Genomic DNA, 19,047 nt, shown 5'->3' on the forward strand with positions numbered 1-19,047 from the left:
AATAAACACATTAGCTCCGATATACATGTATTCACTATCACTGAAATCTTAATACACAAACTAGATCCGAGATATACTCCCTACCGCTGAAATTTTAATATACACACATTTGCTTCGATATCTTGACTTCCTTTGAAATTGTAATACACACATTAGCTTCGACAGATTCACTTTGGCTGAAATCGTCATACACACATTAACTTTGATGTGTTCATAAAAGCTTCATAATAATAATTATCTTGATTAACCTCACCAGATTTCTTTCTCTGAATATACAATATTTGATGTGTTCATTAAAGCTTCATAATAATAATATTCTTGATTAACCTCATCAGTTTTCTTTCTCTGAATATACAATATTTGATGTGTTCATTAAAGCTTCATAATAACAATCTTGATTAACCTCACCAGTTTTCTTTCTCTGAATATCCGTTTCTCTTGTAAGCGTTCTACTTTCACTCGCTCCTTTTCCTAGAAAAACAAAATGCATCATCAAGACTTGGCATACATATCAAACAGAGATTATTTACGTCCTAAAGATTAGGATGTTACCCCCTTTCCCCCAGCCTAGTGTGTGGCCAGACAACAGAAGACGACCAATGTAACAACGGAACGGAAATTATCGGTAGTTACTGTATTCAACGTACTAAGCGCCCCACTCTAATAAGCGCCCACGTCGAGATTTGCTAATATATTGGCTGGTGATCAATCCCAATTAGCACCCCTTCCGACCCCTATTCGCATATAATACGCATCGCATCCTTCCCCTATTCGTGTATAATATGCACTCATGTGTTATATGCACCCTTTATTATTGGCAATTAAATTCTGGAAAAATAGACATTTCATGCTGTCAGCATAAACCACGATATTTATCTTTCAACTCTGTTTTTTTCACCAAAATAATATTCTAATAAGAGCCCCCTATTTCTAATTTTGAGAGTGCCTTGGGCGCTTATTACGTCAAATACGGTAAATCCACTGATGCATAAGCATTAAAAAAATCATAACACTTACCTATATTTTTCTGTGATAATGATGATATATTTTATGTTTATTACAATTTCCTTTTTTTTTGAGCTACTCATTTGTAAAATTAATTTGAATTTTTTTTTCTCAAAACATATTTGTTGTTATCCTGTATGTACTCTTGTTCATAATCTTACCTCTTGTTTCTTTCGAGCCTCAAGAGCCTTCACAAGCAGTAAGTGCTGGCGCCGTCTTTCACGCTCCTGCAAGTCATCATATAATACACATACAATGAAAAGGCATTTAAAGGAACAAATATCTGAGGATGATGAAGAACAGTTATTTTGCAAATTGATAAACTGAAGAAAAATATACTCAATGGATAGGGTGACTGAGTGAGTGAGTGAGTGAGTGAATGAGTTGTGTTAAGTGCTGTTAGGAACACTATTTCAGTTATATCACACAGCCTGTCAGCATGCTGTATTTGGAAAGACTGACTGGATCATTTTTTAGAGAGAGTGAGTATGTCTTTTCCGCAGCAGTTAGCAATATTCCAGCAATATCACGGCAGGGGACACCATAACTGGGATTCACACATTGTACCCAGGTGGGAAATCAGACACAGGCCTTCAGCATGATATGTGAATGCTTTAACCACTCGGCTACCCCAGTGCGCCGCAATTCTTAGACATTTACCGCTTTTGGTAAAAGTGGGGGTAGGGTGCTGGCAAATCAGTGGTCATAATCAGGAGACATCTTGGACTCAACCCCATCAAAGTATCTGTCATGTCTAATGGATATGCTCTAGACCACTGGACTACCTCTGCTCTAGTTACATAAGTGAGTGGGTGAGTGAGTGAGTTGGGTTTAACGCCGCTTTTAACATTATTCCAGTTATATCACGGCATGTCAGCTTAATGTGGGAGGAAAGCCTGAAGTGATGCAGGTCTCAGACGTTTACCACTTCGGTGAAACCCACGAGCACGTGTATGGCGCTGACAAACCTTGAAACATAATCGGGGCGAACCGGGATTCAAACCCAAAATCATAGGTTTCTGGCGTGCCCAACTCTGTACAGCGAATCACGGCACCTTAGATGACTGGGCCACCCATGTTCCCCCTAGTTACATATCGGACAAAATAAGTGAGTGATCATGAATATTTTTGGGGATATTTCTTTGTAGTGAAGACTGAGCACACAAGTCCATAAAAATAACCAAAAAATATTCATGATCCATAACTTGTTCTTGTTCAATATATATAGCATATAATACCTTACCTATGATACAAACAAAAGCATACACATTAGAGAGTGTTAGTGAAAAATACAATATCTACTAAATAACAGTTATTTGAACATCCTTTTTTAAATAGTGCATAAATTCAAATTATCAAAACAAAAGTGCACAAGAAAAACATTTCAGCAGATGATTCCAGTAATAGATTTTTGCGCCCTTCACGATTTTCAAAAGGAATAATTTCTTGAGGATTCGAAAGGATGGCGCTCATTTCAACAAATGGTCACAAGGTGCTGGGTGCACCAAGTGACCTGCTACTTGGAATCATGTACTGATAAAGGGTCAATATTAACTGCAGTTAACACATCCCCGCCTTCGTTCATCATTCAAGTCAGCTGTCTAACATGTTAAAATACCACTAGGCCCAGCTCCACAAAGTGTCTTAGTGCCATGACAGTCGCAAGTCTATGTTAAAGTATGGGAGTTACAATCCCCTTATACTGGAGCCAAAAATCATAAACTACTTGTTTAAAATAGGAAGTGGTTTCATCTGGGCCTTCCTCAATCTTCAATAAATTCATTCATGGATATTTTCTCATGGATTCATTAAGTTTACGTTCAATGAGCTAAAGATAAGTATTTGGAAGTTGATTAACGTCAAGATAGGCATAAAGTTTTGAAAAAAGAAGAAGATATTTATCATCGTAGAAGTGCATTTTAAATCCTTTTTCACACAACATTGCTAACAGATGACTCCACACATATCAGTATGGCATACAAGACAGCTGATCATAAACGATGAATGAATGAAGGGTTGATAAGCGCAGAAAGACCGAGATTGCGTGTGACGTGAGGAGGTGAACGTACGATGCTGAGATTCTTCATTACCTGCTCCCTCATCATGACGGCTTGTTGTCTTTTCATCTCTCTCTCCTTGAACCATCATCATCATCATCATCATCAACATCAACATCAAGTATACCACTTCTACTAGACATATATATGTTGAACATGCTGATGGCATATTTCTCTTTACATCACCATCAGCATCCATGCTTCCAAAAATCAACACAGATTAAGGCAACGTAATAGTTTAGTCCCTAGCTACTGTTGCAGTGATCTTTAAAAATGAACATTTGAACTTTGTTGAAGATTGGTTCAAAATAAACACATTTTTTATTAATTATTCTTTGGCAGTTTCATGTAACTAATACACAACAATGACCATGCCAAAAAACAAAATTAGAATTTAGACAGTTATTCTTATCAATTGATAGTGGCCTTACCAAGATCTCAACTTAAACTAACCAATCAAATGTCACATGCAGCAGATACTGACCAATGAGAGCAGCTTGACAAGAACACAAGACAGATAAGCAGGGTAAGTCACAAAGCTTAGAGCCCAAGACACACTTCAGAAATCACTGGTCAAAGCAGAATTACAACTAAATACCTACAAGCATAACTGTTCAGTCAAAATATACCTTGCTAATATACATAAGGGAAAGCTGGCATTTACCTTTTACAAAGGGAGATAACTCTTGAACAAAGGGAGATTATTCTTGGACATATTTTCAAGTTTGCCCTTAATCTATACTATTAAGATATACTTAGCTTGTCATTATTGATACTGTGGATCAACATTTACCCCTTAACATGGAAATTACCTTTAACGAAGGGAGATAACTCTTGAACAAAGGGAGATTATTCTTGGACATATTTTCAAGTTTGCCCTTAATCTATACTATTAAGATATACTTAGCTTGTCATTATTGATACTGTGGATCAACATTTACCCCTTAACATGGAAATTACCTTTAACAAAGGGAGATAACTCTTTCTGGCGACATAAGATATTAACGAGTTTGCGATAATCCATACCACTACTGAGACATATTAGTTTGTCATTGAGGTCATAATGTGAATCAACATTTAACTCCTAAATCCTAATGTTTACGTTGTTTCTTGGGAAAGAAAAAAAATATCAACAAAAGATACATACAGAAATACACAAAGTCTCTGGCAACAAATGCATTCTTATGGCAGCAATTTGTCACCATGCCATGAAGTCAATACTTTATTAAAAACATTTTAGTAATGACATTAGCATTTGATATACATGTTAACAATACAAGAATAATAGTTTATTTGTATCGAAGTAAAGTTGCTCACTGAGGTCACAAAATGTGAAGGTTATTCCTTTCAGACTTCAGAACAGGAACATATTTCTTCAGTTTTTCTATCTACTTCATATGTTTAGTTGATTATTCAATATCCGAATATGTTTAATCTGAATAGTACCCACCATATAACAAGTGGTACCCATGTAAGTACTCAAAATCAATTAAGCACACACGATTCTCATATTACTATAGTTAATATGTTATAGTTAATATGTTAACTGTAGTAATATGAAAGAATTGAAAGGACCAAAACCTCTTCTGGATAGTATATATTATACTTGTTTGACACGTTAGCAACTTATCAACCAATATGTCAACTTTCTTAAATTGTTGATAACAAACAGGTTAATTTCATGTGATATAAATATTTTAGTCAGACTATCCTACCATGCACATGCAATGGTCCGATATTACCATTCTATGCTACGTGTGAGCATCAAGTTAACCCAACTTTAACACTATAATCATGCATGACCGTACATCCTTATTTTAACCCTTCCCTAAACATTGTCAATATGAACATGCAGTTCACATGCTTTGCATACGAAAGTTATATCCAATTTCTTACGAACTCCTATATTCTGAATGATATTAATCAAATATGTTAATCCTATTCCAGGATGCTAATCGAACCAAGTGTTTATGTCAATAGATGAGGCTATGAATATTATTATCTAATATGTTTGTAAACAAAGTTAATGATAAAATAGTTTAAGTACAAAGCAGATACACATAGCTGAGGAATACGGCAAGCCTACAATAGGTGATATAGCTGTACAATAGATTGACAGCTGTCAGTCAAGGGACAACAACCAATCAGAAGCCAGCAAATGAAATAGTGAGTGTCTTCCTATTTTTTTTAATATCTACTAATTTTTAATTGGTATGATGCTTCTAGTTGTCATATCCAAAAAGAAATTCTCTTCGAAATTTGATCAAGCCCAGAAAGTATGTTATTTCCTTAATCAAACAAATTTAAGTAAAAGCTGTATTTCGAAAGTAGGATAACAAAGAAAAGCTAAACATTGTCAATAATGTAAAGAATATGTTTCTACATTACTTTTGCCAATATTGATGTCATAAATTTGAAAAGATAGCAAAGTTTCATAATAAATACCTATGATAGTTTGCAATGAAGTTTGATAAACATTTTATAGACTATTCACAGATGCCTGACAAACGTAAAATTTCATTGGCTGGCCTGACAAGACAAGCTGTCAATCACTGTCAATCAACTTACTCTCTCCATATGAAACCAGAGTATGTTGGACTGCAATGAACAATACTATTTTTATAGCAAAATCATCATATTTTTTGCTTCAGCCAAAAAAAGACAAACTTTTGAATGTATTTCATACAATTGGCCATTTACTTCTCGCCAGTATTTCCTCTTTTAGATATAGTGACTTTCCAGTGTTCAAAGACTGAACTAAAGTTCATGCCTTGGAAGTTTTGCTGCATAAAATCTGACAAAAAGCTGTTAAAATCAATACCAAAGGTCTGTAATATTGTCCTAACAGTGATACAAATCCTTGAAAAGCTGCTCTCATTTGCAGTTAAAGGCAGACACAGAAACACACAATCCAACATTATAAAGAAACCTTCAAGCCGTAATATAGCATCATGGCAATTCATATTCCACAGAACTGTCTCTAATCCAAACTTGTACAATTCTTAACAAAGGCCAAACCAATTCGTCATCTTCTTTTACAGTATAGCTTGGCCACCATGCCAGGAGGCAGTGAGAAAATAATGTAAAACAATTTTGACAGAGGGTGTTTCCAAAATACAAATCTTGCGATACAGTTCCATCACACTAAAATCAGATCGTAGTTCTTGCTACCACTAAACAAAGATCAGAGGACATCCCATTACGGGTGTAAGACCTGCCACAAACTTTGATTGACCAATGAAATGACTTCCAAGAAGTCAACATTAGCCAATCAGATTGCAGCTTTCTTGAGCTTTACGGCACTAGTTTTAATATCCATTCCAGATTACGAAAAGCACTGATGCAAAATGTGAAAACTGAACAAACGAAAATTCTGAAATGTCAAATAGCTGGCCGAGATTGATTGGCAGTACTTTCAACGGTCCCTGGAAAGTCTCTTTCATTTCAAACATTTATCCCATTGATGAGAGAAACAGAGGATTCTGATGGAATCGGGCGTACAGCCTGATTAGAATACTCCGTATTAACCATTTCGGGATTCATACTGTCATTTTCCCAATTCGGTAAGATGTCCTCAGATCTTTGTTTAGCAGCAGCCAGAACGAAGATCTGATTTTAATAAGATTGCAAAACAGTTCAAATCCAAAGGAAATGATAACATGTAAAATCAAACATAGCACTCTATCTTATTTCTTTTAAAACTTTGCAAAACATGAGGGTAAGCTTGTTTGTAAAACAAGAAACTTAATTGGTCACAGTAATGTAACAAATCATAATTCTATACTACTCAAAGAAGTAAGGACCACACAAGTCTTTCATATTACACTAGATAATCTCATGCCATCACAGATCAACTTGAATAATATGAAAGAATCAGATGATCCCAACTGCTTTACAATACTATGTAACTACACCATGTACTGTTGAAACTAGGCTGAAATATGCTAATACTGAATCAATTTTCAATTCTGATATTTTGTCATAAACAAAATACAGCAATATGGATGACTAGAACTGGCTGTCAATAGTTTCACTAGCCTAAAATACATTTCACAAGTAGTAACCTTGAGAAAATGTTTCCAGGGATTTTCATGACACTTTGAAAATTCAAAATGGCCGCCTACCTCCAGGATGTGCTGGGCTCTCATCTCTCTCTCCTGCCTCATCTGTTCCTGTCTTCTAACCTTCTCCTGCTGCTTCATTACCTTACTCTGTTCCTTCTGTTTCCGACGCTCAGCCGCTAAAACACAGCATCGGGACACTCAAAGCAAAGCTTGGTAGGGCAATTCAACCATTGAATCATGATCAGCTCTTCGCGGCACAACTAGAACACAATACCTCCTTATCTAATACAGAATAATAAAAAAAAGACCATTACACCGTAAAACATGAAGATAAAGTATCGAAACTTAGAACCTGAAAAAGAAATTTCACCCACTGGCAAAAATGATTCCAAAAGTAAATTACCGAAAATGGCACCAACACCCTGTAAAGCAGTAGAAACAAACACTATACTTGGACAATACTTGCATATTAAACTCACACCACAACATCCATGCAAAGAATCGACTCAATACAGTATGTACACATTCATTCCAGTACCTACCATACTGTTGACTGGTCCACTAATCATATCAAGCCATGGATTTTCCAAAAAATAAATTTTCAGTTTGAGAATATAGATGAAAAATGTCAACTTTCATCAGCCAATCAAAAGCTAAGATTTTAAATTTATTCATTTACATCCTTTGCTCAAGAAAACAAAACAAATATGCTCCTGTATTGTTTCCAATGGTTTGAACTTACAGGTTTCTAAGTGAAGAAAACATCTCCCTGCCCCGGACAAGAACCTGGTTGTTAGTCAGAGTGTAATCAGCTGATACAATAGTGCAGAACTATTACTACTGAGGGATTAACGTAGGCATGGGAAAGAGGGGATTATAGCGTGGTTTGCAACACAGGGAAGATCAAACACAAATATGTTAGATCAAAATAGGCTGATGCTCAAAAATGTGTGTGTTAGTCACAAAAACTCATTGTCAAATTATCAGTTCATTCCAATATAACCAATGCCAACCATTATCATTGAAAAAAAAATCATAATTTTGTAAAGTGTGTAAATTGTGAGATATGTGACAATAAGAAGATATATGAACAAAAGGATATACAGGTATCGGGATCTGGGTGGGGGTTATGAACAAAAATAAAGCACTTTGAGCAACACTTCAGTTGCCTACCTTTGAGCTGTTTTGACTTCTTCGATAGCTCTTTCTGCCTTTGTAAGTCAAGTCTCTTCTGAAATTTGTTCTCTGCAGCTTTTTTCGCAAGCTCTACAAATACACAGAGTCAACTTTACTCCAAAGTTTTCCTTAGTTATTTTGGGGACTGAAGCCTTCCATTTGCTTATGAGGGACTTACAAACCAATGTCAATTTTTTGTTTTTCAAAAAAGATAATTATGAAAAAGCATCACTGTTTACTGAACACAATTAATGGTTCCTTGTCCTTTTCTCAAATGTCATTTTTCTTTTAGATCTTATTCCGGAAAAAAAAAACTTCTTTCATAACATTTTGTGGACAGGTAAAAACCATATTCACAAAAATATCATTACATAAGATTTAGATTCAATCCAAATCTAAATGTCACTTTTCACAAACTATACAACAAAGCATTCATGAACTAGTTTCGATAATGAAAACACTATAATACTACCCATTTCGTTCAAGAAATAATTTTGAATCATGCAAAAACGACAACAGCTGTGCAAACTACTAAGTCTGCACAATAGAACATGATTATCTTTAACATGGCAAGTTCCTTGGTCTGCATCAAGTCTTTAAATGACTCCCGTATACAAGTATAACTCAGTTGTCAGCGTGAAAACATCTGCATCAACTAAATCTCTGTAAAAACAAGAACACTTTCCTGTTTTTCAACACATAATCAAGATACCCATGATGATATATTTCAAACGGCAGAAAATAAATCCCCAGCGATGTCATAGTTAATAGTTTTCATATAACAACTTTGTGGCGACAGAATGTTATTTTAAGCAAAGTTAGCACTAAAATGTTGTAAATATGATATCATTATAGCAGAAAAAGAACTTAGCATTAGCGTTTGTGACGGAAATCACCACGTACCCTCTCCTAAAATACTCAGAAAATTGTTTCAGATGTTGCTTCTGGCACACAATTCGCAATATGTCTGAAATAATGCCAATGCGAGGTCAAATCTTAACTCACTACTGTCACACACAGGGAAGAAGTGAGGTTTTCCCGCTCTGCGAATATGCAGAACATTGAGAGGAAGAAAACTATTATCCTCACGACTTATTAGGGTCAGCTGACAATGAAGTGGACTTCTGTTGAAAATGTAAAAGATTTTTATGGTGTGCTAACAGCCCAAATACAGGCTTATGGCAATGATGGAACAAAAGTATGGTATTCGCAGGAATTAAAGAACCTGGCATTAGTATTTGTGACAGAGAACACCACACACTAACTGCTAGAAACCCATCGAGTTTTACGAACAAAACGATACAGACAGGATCAAGAATGGCGCACAAGGGTGACGTGTACATGGAAATTGGCTATTATTTCATTTATCGGTTCAAAAAGAGTAGACGGCTGCTTTCTATATTTGTCGGTATTGGTCTAAACTTTAACTATATATTTTTTATAAGTTTACATTCAAGAAATTGCCCATCAAAATATTATTACCAGTTACTCTCAGAAGCTCAGTGTATTGATAAGTGTCATGTTTTAAAATGAAAATGCAGAAATTGACTGGCCTGATCAGAAGAGAGAATGTTGCTTTGGGAGGGAGGGAGGGGAGAAGAGGAGTGAGGAAAGGAAAGGAAAGAGGAAAGAGAGAAAGAGAGAGAGAGAGAGAGAGAGAGAGAGAGAGTATTGAACAGACCGAGGTATGGATGGGGTTAGTGGATAAGAAAGTTCCTGCTAAATTACAACACATACTAATTATTCCAAGCGGTGGTTTCACCGAACAACCTTGATCCCCTCCCACGACACAAACATTTCACATTTCAGCTCATTTCCTTCTCTCTCCCTGGTTCACAGGCGTTATTTGAGGTATTTTAGTTTTGTTTCTCCACCAAGTGAGGTCACCACACAGTCACTGACAAAGCAATCTGAGACTAATGTCATTGTGGAGGGGCTGACAGTGTCAAAGTTGAAAAATAAGCAGCAAATGTCTTACCAATAGAGTGAGCCTCTGAAAAAATAACTTTCAGTTTAAACCACAAACCTCACAAAAGCATTATCAGCAAACAAACACAAACTAAATCACAATGCAGAAAATAAACCTTATTTTCAGAAGAAAATCTAATTCCTGGAATTGACTGACAGGTAACCATAGCAACCACAAAAACGCTCTTCAACTGCATGCATGAATTCGACAACCATAGCAAAACAGAGAAACCAGAAAAAGATGCAAAACGTATAAAGAAAAAAGGTCATGAAGTTTCACATAACATATTATCTAAAGATGATTCAACTTTGCAAAGTTCATTAAATTATATTTTGTTTCGCAGCACAAAGCATTGACATAATACCTAACCAAGAACTGCCCTTTTCAGATGCATCCTCGAACCCAAAGTGGCACTGCAGTATCAACACATCAGCCAACAACCACTGTATTCCTTCCCAAGTATGGTACCGCCAGTATTGACTTCACCAAACAGAGTACAGACAGTATTGACATATCCCCTCACAAAGTACTGGCAGTATTGACACATCCCCTTACAAAGTACTGGCAGTATTGATGCATTTGCTCTCAAAGTACTACCCCTATTGACACATCGGCCAACTAGGATCTTCCAGTATTGATGTATCACCTGACAGTATTGTACTGAAGTATTGTACTGAAGTATTGTACTGAAGTATTAAGCTATAGACATAATCCCAAAGCAAGTACAGCCAGTATTGACTCATCCCCCAAAGCAAGTACACTACTGCCAGTATTGACACATCCCCCAAAGCAAGTACAGTACTGCAAGTATTGACACACCCCCTTCCCAGTACAGTACTGCCAGTATTGACACATCCCTTCCCAGTACAGTACTGCAAGTATTGACACATCCCTTCCCAGTACAGTACTGCAAGTATTGACACATCCCCTTCCTAGTACAGAACTGCCAGTATTGACACATCCCTTCCCAGTACAGTACTGCCAGTATTGACACATCCCTTCCCAGTACTGTACTGCCAGTATTGACACATCCCCTTCCCAGTACAGTACTGCAAGTATTGACACATCCCTTCACAGTACAGTACTGCCAGTATTGACATATCCCTTCCCAGTACAGTACTTCCAGTATTGACACATCCCCTTCCCAGTACAGTACTGCTAGTATTGACACATCCCCTTCCCAGTACAGTACTGCCAGTATTGACACATCCCTTCCCAGTACAGTACTGCCAGTATTGACACATCCCCTTCCCAGTACAGTACTGCTAGTATTGACACATCCCCTTCCCAGTACAGTACTGCCAGTATTGACACATCCCCTTCCCATTACAGTACTGCCAGTATTGACACATCCCTTCCCAGTACTGACCTTGCTGTTCCAGCTTCCGCTTCAGCTTCACCTCCATGAAGTGCTTGGCCAGCTCCTGCTGTTTCAGGGCCTTTTCCTTCCTCTTCTGGGCCAGCTCCTTCATCCTGGCTCGCTTGCCCTTCGACATGGCGATACGCTCTAGAATCTCCGCCTCCACCAGTGGTACAGGCATCTACAGAGAGAGTGAGTGAGTGAGTGAGTGAGTGAGTGAGTGAGTGAGTGATGTGACAGCATGGACCTCTCCATCAATGTTGTTTGGGCAAAATTTTATTATCAGCCTGCATCACTGTACGGTACATAAAGAATCCAAACTCTATTGAAATTGAATGCTACTTCACTTATATGTAGATCCATGTCTGTGCCTGCACACAAAGATGACAGAACCTGATGAACCTAGTGTCAAACTATGGACTGGCAACACTAAACTCAATGTCTTGCCAAGTTAAATATACAACTCAACTTTTGATATGCTTAATTAGTAATGTCACACATTAGTGTGTTTGTTGTTAAACGCCGCACTCAGCAATATTCCAGCTATACAACGGCGGTCTGTAAATAATTGAATCTGGACCAGACAATCCAGTGATTGACATTATGAGCATCGATCTACACAATTGGGATACGATGACATACATCAACCAAGTCAGCGAGCCTGACCACCAATCCCATTAGTTGCCTCTTCCTACAAGCATAGTCACCTCTTACGGCAAACATGGGTTGCTGAAGACCTATTCTAACCCAGATCTTCATGGTTACAGATATATCTAATATACACTTGACATATTATGAGGTGTATCATGGAAGATATATCCCAATCAAAAACTGAGTGACATATATTGGTTCTTCATTCATTAATGATACATAACTTTGAAGTTGATTTTTATATTTCCAAAAGCTTCAATTTTCAGCCAAACTTTTGTTAATCAACGAATTAAAACAAAATTCGGCAAGTATGTGACAATGACCAGCCCCACTCACCACATGCCCATGTCTCATCTCGGAGAACTCGCCGACATTAACCTTGGTGTTGAATGTGAAATTGTCTCTGGAGAGGTCTGTGATGCTATTTCTATCCAAGTACTGGAACAGAAAACAGTCAATCAGTGTCAACAGTAGGTTTTCACCCAAAGCAATATGCATCATGTTTAAACAGTTAACATAAGCCAAGTATAAATATCCGACTGTTAATATCGTCAATGATTCATTTTTCCTAGTTTTGGGAAATCATTATTCCTTCCATCTTCCCAAGGCAAGGGAGTTAACTGACTGTAAAAGTCAAGTTTCCACCCTTAAAGAACTACTCTGGAATTTCTGGGCTCGATCGTTTCGCCACAAGTGGTTATGACGAGTTATGTCCCCTCTATGTCCCTCCTATTGCCCATTCAGATTCCACCTCTATATCACTTGCATTTGTTTCAAACATAATGGCGGCGCCAAGTGAAGACGATCTGATTGATAATCAAGATCTATTTGTAATAAAACGGGTCTTACTTCACGATGTGCATCACATCACATGAGCACCTTGATTAAAAAAATGAAAAGATTTGGAAAATATCTGTTGACGCTAAGTTGACAGTACACATGCTTTGCAAATTCTGCAATCAATCGAAATCTGCACGACAGTTTACAAACCGGATGTCGATTTCGCAACACAATTTTGATTGAACTATGCATGGACTCGTAACTCCAGTCAAAATATAAGTCCATAATTCCAAGGGTGGAAACTGGACTTTTATAGTCAGTTAACTCCCTTGCCTCAGGAAGATGCATTCCTTCCACATTGCAATAGTGTACAAGCTGGTATTAATAGTAGCAATATTGTAGCACTATCATGGCCAAGGGTACAAGGATTGTCTCGGGTATTCACCATGATTATAAACCCTTTCATCACAAAGCCACATGAAGCCACATGAATGACTTGTTTTCCTGGCACAAACACCAACATGTAAGAGGCAGAGAAAGAAGCCATTCAATAAGACACAAAGGTCTAAACTAGGCATACATTATCAGCGAACATTGACTGCACATTGACTCAAACAGCTTTCAACCAAATTTCAGTTATATCATAGACGTTTATTAGCTTATTGTTGCAACAGGTAAAGGTTACTGATGACCGCCACTGAGTGACACACCTGACAAAAGACAATAACTGGGGCAAAACGGAATCTGAACCCTTGACTAGCAGATCCTGGCACAGTTAAGGGATGCAACTCTGCACAGTAGATTGCAACAATTTAAACACTGGGCCACCAAACATTGAACCAATCACAAAAAGATCCTCTCACCCTCATCACATCAGGAATTGTCTTCATCTTCTTCCCACATGGAGCAAAATACAGCACTTCTCCCACAATGCCTCTGCGACCCATTGTGTGAATTGTCGTCTGCCGTCGCCAGCCATGCTCAAGGGGAATGCGAAGGTCATTTTCATTTGTAATGATGCGACGACGCTTTGCTGGTGAGGCTGTTATCGAATAAATGGAATACGATCTTAAATTCATCATTGCAAATGGTACATTCTCTGTTCAGTACAATAAGGAGGTGAGTTATCTCCCTTTACCCATCCAACTTCACAACATTCAAAGAAAGAACAATTTAAAAACCTCATTCCCCTGAAATGACACTTGAAAAAACTAAAACCAAGAAGTTCTAGCTTATATATGTCATGTATTCCTTTTCAATATCTCAAAACATCTATTGGAATATTGTATGAATTTACAGATTCTATGGTTCAATTGTCAAAATGAGCACACAAACACAAAAACAATTAATGAACAACCTGAAGCATCTTTTTAAAAAACACGCTCGAGAATAATCATAAAAAAGACTTTGTTACTGTTGTCATGGAAATAAAATGGAACCAGGACACTCACCTTCCTCCCCATCCTCAGTTTTTGTCTTTTTCGTCCCATCCTCGTTACGAGAGGCATCTGGGTCACTCTCCGAGTCACTGTCCCCGCTGTCATCCTCGGAGTTGTCACTGTCACTCTCTGTCACGTACAGAGAGCAAGCAGTCCATGAATATAGGGAACTTGATATAAAGAAGAGGTGCATGCATGTGTGTGTGTGTGGCTCTTTGCACTGCTCCTAACTTATGCCAGTTTTATAGCACTAGCCCACTGAGATACCATGACTCAATTTAACATGAATACCACACTCTGACACAGTATACTCTCTCTCAGCCGAGCTGGTTTTATCCCCATAATGCCGAGCACCAGGCAGGGTAACAAAAAGTACCATCTTTTAGTGTGACGCAGCAAGGGGATTAAACCACTGACCATCCACTCTCTAAGCAGATGCTCTCTCCACTAGACCACGGAGGTGGTAGATTATTTAAAAGGAAACTCGACTTGCTCTAATTAGAGGACCCAGCGAGTTAAATTTAGGTAATTCAAAACTTTTGTGAGTGTTCAAACACTGTGGAGTAGCAGGTAACCTGTACCATAATAACACATGGACAATGTCCAACAACAAGTCACAAGTTACAATATCTGACTTAGACAATAAATACTGTATTTTACGTAATAAGCGCCCCGCTCTAATAAGCGCCCATGGCGATATTTGCTAATATATTGGGTAGTGAACAATCCCAATTAGCACCCCTTCCGATTGATCAATGTACACAAGACTTATTTATTCCTGTGTAATACGCACTCGTGTGTTATATGCACCGTTAATTATGGGGAATTAAAATCTGGAAAAATATATTTGTCGTACATAAACCTTTCAGGCAGTCAGCATAAACCATGAAATTTATCTTTCAACTCTGTTTTTTTCACCAAAATAATATTCTAATAAGAGGTCCCTATTTCTAATTTTGAGAGCGCCCAGGGCACTTATTACGTTGAAAAAAGGGAAGGCACTTACTTCATCACGGGCAAGTCAACCATTACTGTATGTTTAGATTACAACATTAAATTGTTGAAATAATGTTCCAAAATACACCATCAACCTGTATTTGCTTATGGAAACATTTCATTATGACTACATCAGGATCATGGCAAAGACTTGTTTACCTGAGATATAAAAAGACAAGAGAGTCATGTTGCTATGGTTACTGACCTGAATCAGAATTATTAGAGTTGTCTCCCCCTGACTCACTACCCGAGGTGTTCAGACTGGACTTTGAAGTTCCAGGGCCATCCTCTCCTAGTCTGTGGTTTAGGTGTTTCTGGAATAGATATACAAATTAAAGGCTACACACATTGTTGACTTTCAAAGTATGATATTCTCATACATCATATATATACTATTCGAAACAAGTTCATGTTTTGAGACTGTATAAATATCCCTCACACACACACTACAAGCAAACTGTAAGCATTAATCATTAAAGTCATGAGAGCACAATGACAGTGAGGTCACACCATCTGATTCTCATTTGTCACCTCTTAGAAACATGGGATTAATGGAGACCTATTCCAACAAGCAAACAAGCACAGGATCTCGGGACCTATTCTGACCTTGACATCAGACAGGGAGACGAGCATGGGATCTCGGGACCTATTCTGACCTGGACTTCTCACAGGGAGACAAGCATGGGATCTTGGGACCTATTCTGACCTGGACTTCTCACAGGGAGACAAGAACGGAATCTCGGGACCTATTTTGACCTGGACTTCCCACAGGGAGACAAGCATGGGATCTCGGGACCTATTCTGACCTGGACTTCCCACAAGGGGACAAGCATGGGGTTGCAGAGGACCTGGACTTCTCATGGAGTACTGACCAAGACAAGCAGTGGGTTGGTTACTGAGCACCTACTCTGACCATAATGGGACCCATCCTACTTACAGCTATTGCAGCTTTACTGATGTGGAGCTTGAGTCCCGTGGTGCTGCTGTGACATGGGGAGGATGCTCCTGATGACGCCTGTTCCGGCAAGTGCTGAGTTGCCTCCTTCTCCTGCTTCTGGAGCTGCTTGAGCTGCTTCTGCTGGTGCTGCAGCTCCGCCTCCAGCTGCCGCAACTCCTCCTCCCGCAACTTCCGCTCCTGACAAGTACATCAGTTGGTTGGTTTGTTGTTTAACGCCACACTCAGCAATATTCCAGCTATATGACGGCAGTCTGTAAATAATCGAGTCTGGACCAGACAATCCAGTGATTAATATCATGAGCATCGATCCACACAATTGGGATCGATGACATGTATCAACCAAGTCAGCGAGCCTGACCACCCGATCCCGTTAGTCGCCTCTTAGGACAAGTACAGATTATTGCACACCACTAGGGGTCAAGGTACACCATTAGTCAATAAGGCCCCAACAAACTTTCTTGAGACCAAATGAATATACATTTGTAAATTTTCCCTTCTTTGTCAATAAAATTGAGCAACTGTTCAAAATTTATTTTATTTTGTACTGCCATTTAATGGTAGAAGGAGGAAATAATACACCTCTAAAAGGACATGGCCATACTGTCATCATACTGCGAACCACAGGGGACTTGCCAAAAGAGTTTGATTTATTGTTGTTTAACCCCCCATTCAGCAATATTCTAGCTATGAGACTGTGCTCAGTAATAAATCAAGTCTGGGCCAGACTATTACACTCGAGAAACAAGAATAATTTTTTAACTGGTCTATATTGTGTCTTTATAAACTGTGTAAATTTTCCCTACCCGATCATGATGTGAGGACTTGGATGAGCGACTGTGTTCGTGTGACTTTGAGGAGGACTGGGGCGACTCTGGTTTACTCTGCACACGTTGGCGGATCTGGTCGGCCAGCAGCTTCTTCTTCAGCCCGTCTATCTGGTGAGCTAGGGCACCTGCCTTCTTATCGAACTCATCACTGGACAGATTTTCTCCTGAGCTGTCATCACTGAGACTAGAGCTTGAAGAGCTTAGATCCGAATGGCTGCCGTTTTCAGCCATGTTTAATTTCTTGCTCTTCTTTTTGTGGACAGGCGACGATTTCTGTGACACATCAGTGTGATATAGCCATAAACAACATTGTCAACATACTAAGACCTTGTTTGTTGCTTAACGCCGCACTCAGCAATATTACAGCTATATGACGGCGGCAAATGTAAATAATCAAGTCTGGACCACACAATCCTGTGATCGACATCATGTGCATCGATCCATGCAATTGGGATATGATGACCTGCATCAACCAAGTCTGTGAGCCTTACCACCCGATCCCGTAAGTCGCCTCTTGTGACAAGCATAGACACCTGTTACAGCAACCATGGGTTGCTGAAGGCCTATTCTACCCCGGATCTTCACGGGTCTAATCTTGATGGAAACAAACTACTACATTTACGCTGGGATATGATAACATACTGTAAACAACAGAAGAATGGAGCCTGTTTCTATATCCCACAAACTTTATTAAGGCTCTCCAAACCAAGCTGAACTTACTTCTTGTAATGGTTGAACAGTAGTGGTTAAAGCCAATGGTGATTCACTTTTAGGTAAGGATGGCTTGTACGTTGACGATGATGACGTTGATGATGGTATTGCGGGCGAGGGCGTCCCTGATGAGTGAGAAGAGGATGATTTTTGTTTGCGTTTACGTCCATCACTATGTGAACTAGGCCCTGTGCCATTGAGGAGGCTCCTGGCAGTGGAGGACGATGACGTTGATGTAGATGACTTGGTTCCTCGTGAGCGTGATGACGATGACGACTGTTTTGACGATACTGGACTTCCTGCGGAAGCTTCGGCAAGATGTTTCATCCCCGACAACAGAGAGCCTGGAGATAGCCCAAAGTCAAGATAGTCAGAGAGCGCTCGATCTATATCACAAAGTTAAAATTTCAATTATTAATAGAAAAATGATCAATGACAAAATAAAATACCCCACAATGTTTAATAGGAAAGAGGAAAAAAATGTTTTGTCCAGCCAGCGTTTGAAATTAAGGGTCCGGGGGGTCTCAGAGGTTATTCCATACCATTTTCCAAGGTCATTTTGGATGCCATTCAGTCAATGCCATGGAACCGATCTGAAACCCTGGCATTAGAATCAATGGTCACCTTTGAAACAAGGACCCCATGCTTAATTTCAAATACTGAGTCCAAACATAAATGCTACAACAATTTCCCTTTTTTTCAATCACATAAAATGTCTTCAGTTCCTAAATATTTGAGAATTCCTATCTAAACCCCTGTAGGCATGTCAATTAATTTACTCAAAAACTAACATGCCCAATAACTGCTCACTTCTTAAGGCAATATACAGTCTTAAACGTGTTACTACAAAACCTGGTCCCGTTCTACAAAGAGATCTTACTGCTACACATGTCATAAGTCTACATATTGAGCCAGTTACACAAGTATCACAACTGTAGATCATGGCCCTGAAAGGTAAAAAACTTGAGATGACCTAATTCACTTGTCATCCGTCAAGTACACTGGCAGTCTAATCCCAAGGGTTAATCATATCCATGAGTGATTCATAGCAAAA

General features: G+C 38.6%; 1 protein-coding gene across 19 annotated transcripts in view; it reads right to left on the minus strand.

The window, feature by feature from the left end:
• The window catches only part of LOC139465761 (bromodomain adjacent to zinc finger domain protein 2B-like), a 110,790-nt gene that overhangs the window by 24,695 nt on the left and 67,048 nt on the right, over positions 1–19,047 (minus strand). For 8 of the 19 annotated variants that reach the window (XM_071247642.1, XM_071247645.1, XM_071247640.1 and 5 more), the window contains 15 exons: positions 18,003–18,379; positions 17,259–17,555; positions 16,435–16,632; positions 15,703–15,811; positions 14,514–14,630; positions 13,926–14,104; positions 12,619–12,720; positions 11,641–11,812; positions 10,281–10,295; positions 8,300–8,392; positions 7,187–7,302; positions 5,631–5,660; positions 3,075–3,140; positions 1,167–1,232; positions 409–471 (listed from right to left, as the gene is read on the minus strand). In XM_071247642.1, coding sequence (XP_071103743.1) covers positions 409–471; positions 1,167–1,232; positions 3,075–3,140; positions 5,631–5,660; positions 7,187–7,302; positions 8,300–8,392; positions 10,281–10,295; positions 11,641–11,812; positions 12,619–12,720; positions 13,926–14,104; positions 14,514–14,630; positions 15,703–15,811; positions 16,435–16,632; positions 17,259–17,555; positions 18,003–18,379 — 2,000 coding nt within the window. The remainder of the gene's footprint in view (positions 1–408; positions 472–1,166; positions 1,233–3,074; positions 3,141–5,630; positions 5,661–7,186; positions 7,303–8,299; positions 8,393–10,280; positions 10,296–11,640; positions 11,813–12,618; positions 12,721–13,925; positions 14,105–14,513; positions 14,631–15,702; positions 15,812–16,434; positions 16,633–17,258; positions 17,556–18,002; positions 18,380–19,047) is intronic. The other 11 variants (XM_071247648.1, XM_071247647.1, XM_071247639.1 and 8 more) reach the window with 8 other exon arrangements.

Source organism: Haliotis cracherodii, unplaced genomic scaffold (assembly GCF_022045235.1).
Source record: "Haliotis cracherodii isolate W230 unplaced genomic scaffold, xgHalCrac1.p SCAF_18, whole genome shotgun sequence".
Taxonomy (NCBI): Eukaryota; Metazoa; Mollusca; class Gastropoda; order Lepetellida; family Haliotidae; genus Haliotis; species Haliotis cracherodii.